Source organism: Delphinus delphis, chromosome 16, assembly GCF_949987515.2.
Source record: "Delphinus delphis chromosome 16, mDelDel1.2, whole genome shotgun sequence".
In the NCBI taxonomy this organism is placed as follows: Eukaryota; Metazoa; Chordata; class Mammalia; order Artiodactyla; family Delphinidae; genus Delphinus; species Delphinus delphis.
This window is the reverse complement of record NC_082698.1, coordinates 32,306,893-32,324,144: the sequence shown is the minus strand read 5'-3', so window position 1 is coordinate 32,324,144 and position 17,252 is coordinate 32,306,893. Positions and strand designations below refer to the sequence as shown.

General features: G+C 37.1%; 1 protein-coding gene across 5 annotated transcripts in view; it reads left to right on the top strand.

Moving 5' to 3' along the window:
* The window catches only part of TBC1D12 (TBC1 domain family member 12), a 95,792-nt gene that overhangs the window by 58,085 nt on the left and 20,455 nt on the right, over positions 1 to 17,252 (top strand). For 4 of the 5 annotated variants that reach the window (XM_060034436.1, XM_060034439.1, XM_060034440.1 and 1 more), the window contains one exon: positions 12,099 to 12,214. In XM_060034436.1, the coding sequence (XP_059890419.1) occupies positions 12,099 to 12,214 (116 nt within the window). Of the gene's footprint in view, positions 1 to 10,262; positions 11,814 to 12,098; positions 12,215 to 17,252 lie in introns of those variants that run through there. The other variant, XM_060034438.1, reaches the window with a different exon arrangement.

Genomic DNA, 17,252 nt, shown 5'->3' with positions numbered 1-17,252 from the left:
TTCCTGCCAAATTTTGTGTTCTGAACTTTATGATCTGTGGTTTGGTGTTGACATTAATGTATAGAAATTCCTGGTTATCATTCCTTCAAATATGTTTCTACTCCATTTTCTCTCTAGTTGCTTGCTGCAACTAGAGAAAGCCCACACGCAGCAATGAAGACCCAACGCAGCCAAAAATAAATAAAATTAAATCTTTTTTTTAAAAAAGTTCCTTTTCCCCTCCTACTGCTGGAAGCACAAGGAGATTTTTCTCTGACATACACTGTGAGTACCTGATAGAGTTCCTGGAGGTAAAACTTGCAAAAAATATGCGGGTCTGGGATCTCTTGGAGTCTTAGCGCTCAGACCTGTCGACATTGAGCCTCTAGCAATTTGTCAGTTACAGTTCAGGTTTTCCTACCCTGGCATTGATTCCCACAGAGGTTTCTTCATAGGTTTCTGCTCTGGTAAGTTGTGATTCTCTATATCCACCTATTTCTCTAATTTTGGAGCAGCAGTTTGCCCTGTGACCTCATTTCTCTGAGGAATCTAAGAAGAGTTGTTGATTTTTTTAGTTTGTTCAGCTTTTTACTTATTGGAGTGGGTTGGCAGCTTTTAAGCTTCTTACGTGCTGGAGCAGAAAACAGAAGTTGAAATGCTAATACTTTGTTAAGGATTTTTGCTTCCATTTTCATTTGAGATAATGGCCTGTAATTTTCTTTTAATATCTTTGTCTGATTTTGGTATTGGGATAATGCTGAAATCATTGAATGAATTGAGAGTTTTTTTCTTCGTCTCCATTCTAAAAGAATTTGTGTAGAGTTAGTATTTTTTCTTTCTTAAATGTTTGATGAAACTTGACAGTGAAATTATCTAAGCCAAGATTTCTCAACCTCAGTGCTATTGATATTTTAGGTCTTGTAATTTTTGTTCTTGGGGGCCTTTCCTGTGCAGTGAAGGATTTAGCAGCATCCCTGGCCTCTGCCCAGTAGATGCCAGTAGCATCCCCTCACAGTTGTGGCAACCAAAAATGTCTCTAGATGTTGCCACATATTCCCTGGGGCCAAAGTCTACGCCAATTGAGAATTACTGACATAAACCAGGTATGCAGGGGAGACTTCCCTGGTGGTCCAGTGGTTAAGACTCCACACTCCTAATGCAGGGGGCCCAATTTCGATCCCTGATCAGGGAAGTAGATCCCGCATGCTGCAATGAAAATCCTGAAGATCCCGCGTGCTACACCTAAAAAATAAAAGATACTGCATGCTACAACGAAGCTCCTGCCTGCCACAACTAAGACCTGGTGTAGCCAAATAAATAAATATTTTTAAAAAACCGAGTATGCAGGGGCTTTCCTTGTTATTGTTGAATAGCTTTTTAATTATAAATTTAATATTTTAATTGATATAGGGGTATGACATTTTCTATTTTTTCTTTTTTTCCCCACATCTTGATTGGAGTATAATTACTTTACAATGTTGTGTTAGTTTCTGCTATAGAACAAAGTGAATCAGCTGTATGTATACATATATCCCCATATCCCCTCCCTCTTGAGCCTCCTTCCCATCCTCCCTATCCCAGCCCTCTAGGTCATCACAAAGTGTCGAGTTGATCTGCCCACTAGCCATCCATTTCACATTTGGTAGTGTATATATGTCAATGCTGCTCTCTCACTTCGTCCCAGCTTCCCATTCCCCCCCTGCATCCTCAAGTCTGTTCTCTACATCTGCGTCTTTATTCCTGCCCTGCCACTAGGTTCATCCGAACTGTTTTTTTTTAGATTCCATATATCTGCGTTAGCATACGGTATTTGTTTTTCTCTTTCTGATTTACTTCACTCTGTATGACAGACTCTAGGTCCATCCACCTCACTACAAGTAACTCAATTTTGTTCCTTTTTATGGCTGAGTAATATTCCATTGTATATGTGCCACATCTTCTTTATCCATTCATCTGTCGATGGACATTTAGGTTGTTTCCATATCCTGGCTATTGTAAACTGTGCTACAATGAACATTGTGGTACATGTATCTTTTTGAATTGTGGTTTTCTTAGGGTATATGCCCAGGAGTGCGATTGCTTGGTCATATGGTAGTTCTATTTTTAGTTTTTTAAGGAACCTACATAATGGCTGTCAATTTACATTCCCACCAACAGTGCAGGAGGGTTCCCTTTTCTCTACACCCTCTCCAGCATTTATTGTTTCTAGATTTGTTGATGATGGCCATTCTGACCCGTGTGAGGTGATACCTCATTGTGGTTTTGATTTGCATTTCTCTAATATTTAGTGATGTTGAGCATCTTTTCATGTGTTTGTTGACCATCTGTATGTCTTTGGAGAAATGTCTATTTAGGGCTTCTGCCCATTTTTGGATTGGGTTGTTTGTTTTTTTGATATTGAACTGCATGGGCTGCTTGTATATTTTGGAGATTAATCCTTTGTCAGTTGCTTCGTTTGCAAATATTTTCTCCCATTCTGAGGGTAGTCTTTTTGTCTTGTTTATGGTTTCCTTTTCCTTCCTGTGCAAAAGCTTTTAAGTTTCATTAGGTCCCATTTGTTTATTTTTGTTTTTATTTCCATATCTCTAGGAGGTGGGTCAAAAAGGATCTTGCTGTGATTTATGTCATAGAGTGTTCTGCCTATGTTTTCCTCCAAGAGTTTTATAGTGTCTGGCCTTACATTTAGGTCTTTAACCCATTTTGAGTTTATTTTCTTCTATTTTTTCTTGAGTCAGACTTGGTTAACTTACATCTTTTAAGAGATTTTTACATTTCACCTCTGTTGTTGGATTTATTGGGAAAAAATTGTTAATAATATTCTGTTTTTATCCTTTTAATGTCTACTGGTGATGTGATATGGATACAGATTGTCTCTCAATACATTCCTGATTTTAGAAATGGTATCTTCTTTTTTCTTGATCAGTTTTGCCAGAAGTTATCAGTTTTACTGATCTTTAAAAACGTATACCTCGGGGGGCTTCCCTGGTGGCGCAGTAGTTGAGAGTCCGCCTGCTGATGCAGGGGACATGGGTTTGTGCCCCGGTCCGGGAAGATCCCACATGCTGTGGAGCGGCTGGGCCCGTGAGCCATGGCCACTGAGCCTGCGCGTCCGGAGCCTGTGCTCCGCAACGGGAGAGGCCACAACAGTGAGAGGCCCGCGTACCGCAAAAAAAAAAAAAGCATATACTCGGGCTTCCCTGGTGGCTCAGTGGTTGAGAGTCCGCCTGCCGATGCAGGGGACACGGGTTCGTGCCCCAGTCCGGGAAGATCCCACATGCCATGGAGCGGCTGGGCCTGCGCGTCCAGGGCCTGTGCTCCACAACGGGAGAGGCCACAACAGTGAGAGGCCTGCATACCACAAAAAAAAAAAAAAAAAAAAAAAAAAACCGTATACCTCTTTTGTTTCACTGATTTTTACCTCTTTCTCTGTTTCTATCTCATTTATTTTTGGTCTTTATTATTTACTTTCCTCTTGGTTCAAATTTGTTTTTTCTAGTTTTTTAAGGTGGATCATTGATTTTAGACCTTTTATCTTTTTAATATGTGGATTAAGCTATACATTTCCCTCTATGCTTTAGCTGCATTTTACAAGTTTCAGAATTTTCATTTTCATTTGATTCAAAATATTTTCTCTCTTATTTCTTTTGTCATGATTCTTTGGAAGTGTGTTGTTTTAATTTTCAAATATTTTAGAATTTTCCTAGATGTTTCTGTAAATAATTTCTAATTTAAGTCCATTATGCTCATACAGTATACATTATGAAATTTTAGTCTTTTTCAATATATTGAGACTTATTTTATGTCCTAGATATAGCTTGTCTTAGGGAATGTTCCTTGTGTCCTTGAAAAGAATGTGTATATTCTGCTGATGTTGGGTTAGTGTTGTGTAAATGTCAATTAGGTCATGTTAGATGATAGTGTTGTTCAAGTCTTGTATACTTTTGCTGATTTTCTATTTGTTCTGTGAATTACTGAGAGAGGAGTAATAAAGTGTCCACCATAATCTACTTGGCTATTTCTCCTTTTGCTTTTTTTTTTCTCTTTTTGTTTTGAAGCTTCGTATTTATGTCTTCTAAATGAATTGACTTTTTTACCATTAATGTAATGTCTTTTTTGCCCTGGTAATGGTTCTTATTATGAAGTTTTTGTCTAACTTTAATTTAGCCACTGAAGCTTGCTTTCACTTAGTGTTTACATGGTATTTATTCTTCTATCCATTTACTTTTTATCCATCTTCATATTTAAAGTGTTTTTTTTTGTATGTAGCTTATATTTGGGTCTATGTAGGCAGTCTAATACTCTCTTCTTTTTAAATGGAGTGTCATTTATTGGTATGACTTGTTTTAAATTTACTATCTTGCTACTTCTTTTCAAATTGTCCCATCTGGTCTTTGTTTCTTTTTATCTCATTTCCTGCCCTCTTTTGGATTAAATGAGTTTTTTAGTACTCCATTTTATCTCCACTGTTAGCTTATTCAATATACCTTTGTTTTAGTTTTTCAGTGGTTGCTCTTGGCCAACAGTTCTCAAACGTTTTATTTTTACAACTGCTTTGGATTCTGTGTATGAAGGATCTCAAAGAGTTCTTGTTTATGGGGATTGTTTGTCAATTACTACTGTACCCAGAATTAAAACTGAAAGGATGAAGTATTTATTAATTCACTTAAAAAGTGAAATTGGCCATCCCTTCCCCCCTCCCCCCCCCCTTTTTTTTTTTAAACTGTGAGTGCATGTCATGAAGAACACAGTGATTAGTAGTACAGTTTGGTGTCTCTGCCTTGATTTGTGCTAGGGCATCAACAGTTTTATTCAATATTGCTTTAGGGGCTTCCCTGGTGGCGCAGTGGTTGAGAGTCCTCCTGCCGATGCAGGGGACACAGGTTCGTGCCCCGGTTCGGGAAGATCCCACATGCCGCGGAGCGGCTGGGCCCATGAGCCATGGCCGCTGAGCCTGCGCGTCCGGAGCCTGTGCTCCGCAGCGGGAGAGGCCACAACAGTGAGAGGCCTGCGTACTGCAAAAAAATATATATATTGCTTTAGCAAAATTAGTGCTAATGTCAACACATTGACAAACTATTAGCACTATTAGGACTATAGTTTTGACTTCGCAAACCTCATGAAACCATCTCTGGGACACTGTTGAGAACTGCTGCAGTAGGGCTTATGATATTTATCTTTATCACAATCTATGCTCAAATAATGTTATACCACTTTGAGCATAATGTAATAACATTACAACAGTATACTGCCTTTCTCTCCCTTCTGATTTTGTGCTGTAAGCCCCTCAATACACTGGTATTATTTTTGCTTTAAGTAGTCAGATATCCTTTTAAAAATGACTTTTATATTTTTGTCTCTTATTTATGTCTTTTCTAAAATGTTTTCCATATTTACTATATTTGGTGCTTTTTATTTCTTTGTGTAGATTCATGTTTTCATATGATGTATTCTTTCTGCCTGAAAGATTTCCTTTAAGATATAGAGCAGGTCCACTGACAACAGATTCTCTCAGGTTTTGTTTGTCTGAAAACATTTTTATTGTGCTTTTATTTTTCAAAGATAGATATATTTTTTTGGTATAGGATCCTAAATCAACAGGCTTTTTCCCCCATTATTTTGTTATTTTTTTTCTTCCAGCAATTTAAAGGTTTTTCCATTGTCTTCTGACTTGCATAGTTTCAGGTGAGTCTGAGCATCCAGGTCTCTCCTGAATATCCTATGTATTCAGTGAAGACTTTCCATTCTGGTTGGTGGGAATATGAATACTTCTCAGCCATGGGTGAGCTCTGGAAACTGTTTTGCTTACCATCCACAGTAATTGTTCTTCCCCCAGAAGTTGTTTTTTGCCCAGCCTTGTAGTGTTTCGCCTTACACATGTGCAGTTTGGTATTCAGCTAAAGAGTCAAGAGGACTCCTGTGCAGATTTCTGGAGCTCTTTCTCAATGGAGTGCTTTTCTGCTACTCTGGCCCACAAATTCTGGCCCCCATTGACCATTCCAACTAACAGCCAGGCTTTCTTCAAGTTTTCCCTTCCTGCACTGGATGTCCAGAACTGCCCCCATGCATAATAATGGAATGATCGATAGGCTCACCTTGTTTGTTACCCCTTTGGGATCCCAGAGGTTGTTTTCAGCAAGAAAGTTGGTATGAATTACCCAGTCCACCAAGTGGGAATCTACCTATCTTTCTGAAGAATTTTTTTGTCCAACACGTATGTATTAGTTTTAGGAATGTAGATGAAAACCAAATACTTACTTGTTTCTAATTACATATTCAATTCACATATATAATAATATATTAAGAAATAGTGTCTTTTTATTTGGATCTGTTTGCATACATCTTTGATGTCAGTATGTTCAGTGGTATGTTCAGACCACTTTTGTGGTCTTTAACCCCAGAGCACATCATCTTCACTTACGTCAAAGTTGTAGGAGATATAGTGCTTTTTAAGTGTATTATCTTGTTACTAAAATTTTGTCTCAAGCCACAGGTTTCCAGATGCATTACATTTTTTCTTTTATTTGTTCTATAAGTATAAAATTATGATCTCTACAACCTAATCTCTTCCTGTATTGTTCTTTAAGGTAATGTTTAAAAGGCTCTTTATGATAGTTTGCAACTGAATGGTTATACCTCCGGGAATCCTTCGTTACTTTATGTCCATTTTCTTCCTTTCCTTCTCCAATTTAACAAAGCCACAACAAAAAAACCTATTAAAAAAAAAAATCACCTTCCAGGGGCTTCCCTGGTGGCGCAGTGGTTAAGAATCTGCCTGCCAATACAGGAGACATGGGTTCGAGCCCTGGTCCAGGAAGATCCCACATGCCACGGAGCAACCAAGCCCATGCACCACACTACTGAGCCTGTGCTCTAGAGCCCGCAAGCCACAACTAGTGAGCCCATGTGCCACAACTACTGAAGCCGATGCACCTAGAGCCCATGCTCTGCAACAAGAAGTCATAGCAGTGAGAAGCCCGCGCAGCACAACAAAGAGTAGCCCCCACTTGCTGCAACTAGAGAAAGCCTGTGTGCAGCAACGAAGACCCAATGCAGCCAAAAATAAATAAATAAAATAAATTTATTTTTAAAAATTATAAAAAAAGAAGTCACCTTCCAAACTAGTGTTGACTGAGATAGTTTCAGGGTAATGCACCTTCTCCAAATAGTGCTTTGCTGTTCAAATTAATAGAGAGAAAGCACCCATAAAATGAGATGTTGTTAAGCAAATGTGCTTTCTCTTTTCTAAGAGATTATTTTGAGGAAAAACATCTTTTTCGTTTATGTGAATCCAATATTTCTTTGCCTTGGAATTGTAAGTAATTTTTTCTACTTTATGCTTGTAGAGATGACAGCAATTGCCAACCATCTTTTGATCAGACTTAGAATTAATTGCCTGTTTGACTCAAATTTTCTTACAGTAGCTAGAATAAATTATCCTACAGATATTTGCCAGCCTGCCCCTAGCGCTGGTTTCACCTTCTGTTCTAGTTACCCCAGTTAAAGTAAACATTCCATAGAACAATATTTTGAGTGGAAGATGAAGAATAAGTTAAATTAAAAAAAGAAACAGGCTTCATTACAGTATCCCGTAAAAATACGTTCCCTAAGTTAAAAGAAAAACTAAATGCCTCTTAACCTTTGGTAGGTAGCTCCCAACAACTCATGAAAATAAGTCAGTTAAAACTGACCTTTGGAATTCCCTGGCGGTCCAGAGGTTAGTACTATGCGCTTTCACTGCCGAGGGCCTGGGTTCAATCTCTGGTTGGGAAACTAAGACCACACGTGCCGCGCGACATGGCCAAAAAATAAACCAACCGAACAACAACAACTGACCTTTGTTGGCAGGAAATGAGGTAGATCGATGTGATATTTTCAAACAGTGATTTGCTATAGCTAGCATTATTTACTGATTTCCTTGGACTATGATATTTCCAATTGCTTTTTAATATTGTAAAGTTTCTTTATAACTTATAAAATTATCGATTTTTTTTCCTTATTAAACTTCTGTGGAAGGAATATACAGGGGATTTTTATGACATGACCCACACGGATTTAAAGTGAAAATGACTTCAGGAATTTCTCCCATGAGATATTATTTGGTTGTATTTTTAAATGAAGTCTTATTATGTATATCAACTACTTATCAATAACTTGAACACTATTTTCTCTCTCTATTGCCTTCGACTCATCTAAGAATTATGTGATTTTCCTCACCTATAGGGATAGGCCCTAATTAACTTTAACTCATTGATAAAGCTTATTTTTCAGGTCATTGTGATTGCGTGTTGAATGGGGTGTTTCCTGGGACCTTCCAGGAAGGATGCTTTCTTTGTATTTTGTGAGAGTTATTATTGGAAGAGCAACTAGAGGATCTTTGAAAGTTATGCTATGAGGATGTGACAACTGGCTTTGCTACAGTCATTTCTCTGAGCAGCAAGCCAACCTCCAGATGAAGCCCACACATGGAGGAGGGCATAGCTGAGAGAGTAGTAGAGAAGTGGAGTCTCTGATTGGTGCTGTGAGCCTCTTGGTCAAACAGAGACCACAGTTAGCTAAATATATGGAATATTAGTCCTATAGTCTGATACATTTGCCTGAATGTATTTGATATCACTTTGTGATAAATTTTGAAAATACTGATATTTAATATTTTACTACTTCTAATATAATTTGTAATTTTAATCATGTTAGAAGAGCACCTTAAGTTATTTGGCAAATATTTAAGTCATTGAAGATGTATGAATCTATCCTACTTTCAGATAAGTATGGATTGATATCATGTTTTAAGCTTTTAAAATAATTATTCTCTAGAAATTTAAAGCATTTTTATGCTAAGCATCTGTGATAGAAAATACTAGAATACAGCTTCTTTTCTCTCTCATGTGAAGAATATTTGAGTGACAATTCTGTATAAAGCTCATTTGTAAGGTAGATACATAAATAAATTATATTTATGTACTTTTGTCTTGCCTTTCTTATTAAACGTGTACTTATTTAGTTAATTTTTAATAAAAGACTTTTCATTTTTTGTTCAGACTTTCAGTGGCTCTCCATTTTGTTCATCATGAATTCCAAATATTTTTGCCAGTGAAAGGCCCCATAATTTAGCCTATACTTTATTTCTCATCCTTTTTCATATTCAGTGAGATTAATGTGTTTCCCTAATCCATGCCTTCGCTTGCTGCCCCTGGCATGTTCTTTCCAATCCTTTCTGTCTATGTAATTAATACCTATCATTTTTGCCCCAGTTCTGATCCCAACTCTTCAGTAAAATCTTTGTGAGTTATCCACCGTGACTATAAAATGATCTCTCTTACAAACAAGCTACTTTATTTCTTGCAAGAAAAGTCAAACAGTACTGAATAATTTAAAGTAAGACAAATGCACTTCATTTCTAGTCTAAGCCTCCAGAGGAAAACCCCTTATAGTTCAAATTCCTTGATATTTTTCTATGTAAACTTGAGCATATATGACTTATTTGGTTATCACTTTTTTTTTTTTTTTTTTTTTTTTGCGGTACGCGGGCCTCCCACTGCTGTGGCCTCTCCCGCTGTGGAGCACAGGCTCCGGACGCGCAGGCCCAGCGGCCATGGCTCACGGGCCCAGCCGCTCTGCAGCAATGTGGGATCCTCCTGGACCGGGTCACAAATCTGCATCCCCTGCATCGGCAGGCGGACTCTCAACCACTGTGCCACCAGGGAAGCCCAGTTATCACTTCTTTTGACTACCATATTGGAAAGTACAGTTCTATAGGCTTAATCATATTTGTTTGATTCTTCTTTTGGCAAGAATACTTCAAGAATGATGCTATGTACTTCATATTGCATCAGGAAACACATACTCTCTGCTGGTCTTTTAAAATAATGTTTAGATGGATCAGTGATTGAGGTATTGTTAGCTCGATCTTCCCATTTTAAAGTTCCCTATCAGCCTCTCACTGAATGATTTCATCTATCTCATTATTTTAAATTGTCATAGACGGTTACTTGACTGTCTGCTAATACATAGTAAGATAATAGATCGTTAAAAGGCCAAGCTCTGGAGCCTACCCTGCCTGCAATTTATGACCTTTGGCAAGTGACTGCACATCTTTGTGCCTCAGTTTCCTCTACTGTGAGTTAGGTGCCTCACAAGGTTGTTTCAAGGATTAAATGTGTTAAGTGTTTAAAACAGTGCATGGTACATTGTGACAGTAAGTGCTAGCTGTTATTAATATATTGATTTAGAAGTTTTTTGGGGGGTGGGATGAATTGGGAGATTGGGATTGACATATATACACTAATATGTATAAAGTAGATAACTAATAAGAACCTGTTGTATAAAAAAATAAATAAAATTCAAAAAAAGAAGTTTTATTTTGCTGTCTATGTACTGGCATTTGTTTGCATGGAACATGCTTTACTGGATAGTATTCATCGCATTCTGTCTGGCAGTGAGACCTGGTCACATTGTAGGAAAACAAAGTGCTGTTTAAGTGATAACAAACCTCATACGTATTTAGCTTCTATGGTTTTTAATAAGAAAAACATTAGCAGGAATGGGGATTTGTTATACTTGAGTTTGTAATGAAGAAAAGAAACATTGATCATAATTACATGTATATCCTAGATATTAGGAAAGAAAATTTCGAAAGAGAAAAAGGAATGAGTGACCCCATGGCTTTTGACACTGAAAGGCTATGCAGTTCTTTGAAATGGGAATTAATAAAAATGAACATACACAGTTCTAAATAATTTGAGAAAGAAGTCTCTAAAAATCCAATGCAGTCATGCAAAGGAACTCTCAGATTAACAGCATAGATTTATTAGATGGAAAGGGAGATGTAAAACTAAAGACAGTTATAAAACAATAGTACAAACCATTATAAACAGTGGCAGGAACCATAAAGTAAGCTTGAAGTTTATAGAAAATGACTAAGACAACATAAACTTTTTAAATGTGATATCAATAAGATGAATCTTCAACAAGATTATCAGATTTTTAAGAGGGATGGAATCATCAGTTCATATTTTGCAACTGTCAGATTCGGTAGGGAGAAACAGTCTTTGAGATAGAAGAGATAATAATAATAAAAGAATTATAGGCCATGGTAGGAAAGCTGCTAGTTAGTAAGTGAAACATTTGACCACTTTAAGTGCATTTAATTTTCTTCATTTAAATTAATGTCTTCTCTAGAAGCCAGTGAGCTCACATATCTACTCATGAAATCACTGAGTAATCTTTGAGAATGTCATGGCAAATATATTTGTTATCTGGAGATGATCACACACTAGCTTGACTTTTTTTTTTTTTAGAAAGGGGAAAATGTGGGTTCTGGAAATTACAAGCCATAATCTTGTTACTGATCTTTTGCAAATTTCTAGAAATAAATTTCAGCACAAGCTTATGAACATCTATGAAAAATATGCTCAAATGTGGAAATTTAAATGTGTTCACCAAAAACATATCATGTTAAATTAACTTCACTTCTTTTAAGAGAATTATCAATTCAATTGAATGAGAAAAATACTGTAGTAATAGTCTTTTAATTTTAGTGAAGTATTTGACAGTCTTTGGCTATATTTTTGGATAAGATATGTTGGTGAATTATTGTTTCAATTTAGAGTAAGTAGGTAGATTTATAGTAGTTAGACTCAGAGTAGGTTGAAATCAAAAACCGGTGTTTGATTAGAGGTTCAGTGTCACCCTTGAGAGAGATCTTCAGAGCATTACAGCAGGATTACCTATTTCTTGTGTCAACATTTCCATCATTGATCTTGGCTGAACGTTTAGAAAGTAGGCTTATCTGCTGTAGATTATTAAAAGCTGGACTTGGATAACTGATATCATGGAAAGTAAGCAGGAATATCTTTCTAAAACCTTACCTAATTAATCTAGTACATTTATATCTTCTCCTCTTTGAACATACTTTCATACTTTACATATAATATAAATTCATAGTTTATATTGCTTCAGGGGGAAAAAAGTGACTTTTTTTGTCTACCTGATCTTTTTACCAAATTAATGTATGAATTGTATACCTTATTATAGCATAATATCTTTAATGATACAGATTTAATAATGCAAACTGCAAATTGGAAAAGTTAGTTGCTGCATATGTATATTTTTGTCTACTCTAGGAATATGAAGCACGAACAGGGAGAACCTGTAAACCACCACCTCAGTCTTCAAGACGAAAGAATTTTGAATTTGAGCCACTCTCTACCACTGCCCTGATTCTTGAGGATCGACCGTCGTAAGTATTTTAGTGATCATCAGACACACTGTTTGAATTTTAAACTTTAATTTTTCTTATTATTATTTCATTTAAAAGATACCAAGAAATTAGATAAAGAAATGGGTTTGTTAGGGAAAATTATTTTTAATCCCAGAGATGAATCCTAACACTAATAGGGAAAAATTGTTGATCTCCAAGCTTTATGCATATTTTCTAGAAATCTCTATGACCCAGTGTATGAAACATAAAATCTTGGCTTTTTATATCTGTTCCTATTTCAACCTTCCTCTGCCTTATCTTTTTTTTTTTTAATTGAAACATGGTTGATGTACAGTATTATGTTTCAGGGGAAAAAAAAGTGACTTTTTTGTCTACCTCATCTTTTTACCAAATTAATGTATGAATTGTATATATTCTGTATTATAGCATAATATCTTTAACGATACGGATTTAATAATACAAACTGAAAATTGGAAAAGTCGCTGCATAAGTATATTTTTGTCTACTCATACTACTACATAATTATTTGACATTTACATACATTGTGAAATGATCACAATAAATCTAGTAACCAACCCTCCCGATATAAAGTTATTGCAATATTATTGACCATATTCCTTATGCTGTTTATTACATCGTTGTGGCTTATTTATTATATAACTGAAGGTTTGTACTGCTTAATCCTTTTCACTTATTTTGCCAATACACCCCCCCCGCCTTATCGTCACATGATAGAGCAGTTATTTTTCTTTTCTTGACATTTAATATGCACTTATGATGTATTTGTCCTTTTTGCCTTTTTCTTTTTTTTTTTTTTTTTTTTTTTGCGGTACGCGGGCCTCTCACTGCTGTGGCCTCTCCCGTTGCGGAGCACAGGCTCCAGATGCACAGGCTCAGCGACCATGGCTCACGGGCCCAGCTACTCCGCGGTATGTGGGATCTTCCCGGACCAGGGCACGAACCCGTGTCCCCTGCATTGGCAGCGGACTCTCAACCACTGCGCCACCAGGGAAGCCCTGTCATTTTTGCCTTTTATGCCATGCAACTACTGACTGTCAACCAGTTGGTTTACTGTTATTAAGAATATATTCTTTTTAAAAATATTTATTTATTTAGCTACGTCGGGTCTTAGTTGCGGCACGTGTGATCTTTTGTTGCAGTACGCAGGTTCTTCATTGTGGCATGCAAGCTCCAGAGAGCACGGGCTTCGTAGTTGCAGTACACGGGCTCTCTAGTTTTGGTGCACGGGCTTACTTGCCCTGTGGCATGTGGAATCTTAATTCCCTGACCAGGGATCGAACCTGTATCCCCTGCATTGGAAGGTGGATTCTTTTTTATATATATATATATATATATATATATATATATTTTTTTTTTTTTTTTGGCTGCATCGGGTCTTTGTTGTTGCGTGCCAGGTTTCTCTAGTTGAGGCGAGCCGGGGCTGCTCTTCATTGTGGTGTGCGGGTTTCTCATTGCAGTGGCTTCTCTTGTTGCGGAGTATGGGCTCTAGGCGCGGGAGCTTGAATAGTTGTGGCACTCAGGCTTAGTTGCTCTGCGGTCTGTGGGATCTTCCCAGACCAGGGATCGAACCCGTGTCCCCTGCGTTGGCAGGCAGATTCTTAACCACTGCGCCACCAGGGAAGTTCCTGGAATGCGGCTTCTTTACCACTGGACCACCAGGGACGTCCCTCACCTACATAATCCTTTAAGAGTAAGGCTTTTTCCTTTCTTTCATGTCTTTGTTGACTTCTTCAGCCTTCAGTGAATTCTTTTACTTTCTGAATGCTTTTAAGACTTTCCTTTATGTGATTTTCATAAATTAGATTATGGTTGCTTTGGTATGGTTTTCTCATGTTCCATCTGTTTGGGGTCATTGAGCTTAATGTGTCTGTGCATTTATAGTTTTGCATCGATTTTGGAAAAATTTTAGCCTTCGTTTCTTCAACAGTTTTTTGTTCTGCCCTCCCTCCTTTCTTCTGAGATGTCCATTAAACGTGTTACTTGATATTTTTCCATGTCCCATAGCTCATTTGTGTTTTTGGGGGGTATTCTTTCTCTCTATTTCATTTTGTATAGTCTTATATTGTTATATCTTAAAGTTCACTTATATTTTTTTCTTCTGCAGTATGTAATTTGCTGTCAGTCCCATCTTTGGAATTTATCATTTTAGAAATTTTCATCTGTAGACATTTGATTTGGATCTTGAGTTTCTCTTATCATGCTCCTGCTTTCTTCTACCTTCTTGAGTATATTTATAGCAGCAGTTTTATCGTCCTTGATTTATAATCCTGTTGTCTGACATTTCTGCTGATTGATTTTTTTTCTCATTATGGTTTGTATTTTCCTGTTTCTTTGCATCCCTTGTAATTTTTATTGGATACCAGCTATTGTATTTTTACATGGTTGGATATTGGACTTTCTTTTATTCCTTTAAATATTTTTTTGGTTTGGTATGCAATTAAGTTATTTGGAATTGGTTTGATCCTTTTGATATAAGCATTGTTAGGGTGCTTCCAGAACAGCCTTTACTTTAGGGCTAATTTATCCTTACTACTGAGGCAATACCCTAAGGACTCTATCTGATACCCTGTCTATTAGGAGGTCTTTCTACTTTGACGGATCAGTCCAGTGTGATTTTGAGATTGTTCTGCCTATTTCTTGTGTTTCTTTCCCCGGCCACCATAGTTTAATTACACGCGTGCATAAGTCAGTGTTCAGGCAAAGCCTCTGCAGCTCCCTTCTCTCTGGTACTCTGTTATGCAAATTCTGGCTGTCCTGGGCTCCCCAACTTCAAACTCTATTTCCTCAACTCAGCAAGACTGGTGGGCTCTGTTTTGGCACTCTCTCCTACCACTGAGACCTGGAAACAGGCTGTTAGGTCAGGCATTTGCAGGGTTTCCTTGTTTATTTCCTTTCTCATAAGGACCACTTGTCTTGTGCTGCCTGTTGTCCAATTATCTTTAAAACTGTTGTTTAATATATTTAACTCATTTTTCTAATTAATTAAGACAAGAGGATAAACCTGATCTCTCTTATTCCATTATGGCCTGAAACAGACATCTTAACCTTTATTCCTCCCTGCTACAACATACCTGAGGAATCTAACTCCAGAAGAGAAGAAGTAGAATGTATAATTTGAAAGTTTGTCACATACCTTTTCCACCTAGCCTGTTGAAAATAATTTAAAAATCTAATTCCAAAAACTGGACCTTATTATGACATATTTGGATATGGTAATATTCAAATGTGTTTCTTCTTGCATAGTCATGTATCTAAATCACTGCCTCTGTGATTTAGTTTATAAACCAAAATATGGTATATGCAAGTAACTGATTATCAAATTTTTATTCAGAATGGTATCTTAAATCTCTAGTAAAGTGGAAAGCATTTTGTTATAAAAATATACCTGTACTTACATTATGATCTAGGAATTCTGCTCTTAGGTATTTACCAAGAGAAATGAATGCAGATAGCCACACTTGAAATGAATATTTATAGTAGTTTTTATTCATAGTAGCACCTAACTGGAAATAATCTAAATGTCCATCCACATAGATAAATGGAACATTATTCACCAATTAAAAGGAATACATTACTAATACACAGAACAGCGTGGATGAATATCAAAAATATGCTGAGCCATAAAAAGAAACAAAATTGAGTTATTTGTACTGAGGTGGATGGACCTAGAGTCTGTCATACAGAGTGAAGTAAGTTAGAAAGAGAAAAACAAATACCATATGCTAACACGTATATATGGAATCTGAAAAAAAAAAAAAAAGTCATGAAGAACCTAGGGGCAAGACAGGAATAAAGACGCAGACCTACTAGAGAATGGACTTAAGGACACGGGGAGGGGGAAGGGTAAGCTGGGACAAAGTGAGAGAGTGGTAGAGTGTATATATGGACATATATACACTACCAAATATAAAATAGATAGCTAGTGGGAAGCAGTTGCATAGCACAGGGAGATCAACTCGGTGCTTTGTGACCAGCTAGAAGGGTGGGATAAGGAGGGTGGGAGGGAGGGAGACGCAAGAGGGAAGAGATATGGGGATATATGTATATGTATAACTGATTCGCTTTGTTATAAAGCAGAAACTAACATACCATTGTAAAGCAATTATACTCCAATAAAAACGTAAAACTATATATATATGTGTGTGTGTGTGTGTGTGTATGCTGAGCAAAAGAAGCCAGGCACAAAAGAATCTATACAAAATTCTTTAAAGGCAAGTGACTAATCTGTATTGATAGAAATCAGATATGTGATTGCTTAAGGTAGGAGGTAGGTAAGTATTAAGTGTAAAGGGGTCAAAAAGAAACTTTCTGGAATGATAGGAACATTCTATATCTTGATTGGTCTGTTGTTTGCACAGGTATATAAATTTGTCAAAACTCAACAAACAGTACTCTTAAAACATGTTTGTCCGTTTTGTTGTGTGAAATTATACCTCAAAAAAGTTGACTAGGGATTTCCCTGGTGGTCCAGTGGTTAAGACTCCGCACTCCCAATGCAGGGGGCCTGGGTTCGATCCCTGGTCAGGGAAATAGATCCCTCAGGCTGCAACTAAGACCTGACCCAGCCAAATAAATAAATAAATATTTTTTTTAAAAAAAAGTTGACTAAAAAAAAAAAACTATAGTAAGTGGGTTTAACAAATAACCTAGGATTATTGGCTAAAATTGGACATGTTTAAATGATATATAAACAAATATATATGATATATAAATTTATATACACACAAATGTATAACAAATATTAGCAACCTGGATTCTGATTCTTTTCTAAGATGCAGAGTTCTTTTCAACCTTATACTTTCTTTCTTTTTTTTTTTTTTGCGGTACTTGGGCCTCTCACTGTTGTGGCCTCTCCCGTTGCGGAGCACAGGCTCCGGACGCGCAGGCTCAGCGGCCATGGCTCACAGGCCCAGCCTCTCCGCAGCATGTGGGATCTTCCCGAACCGGGGCACGAACCCGTGTCCCCTGCATCAGCAGGCGGACTCTCAACCACTGCGCCACCAGGGAAGCCCTTTATACTTTCTTAATGTATGAA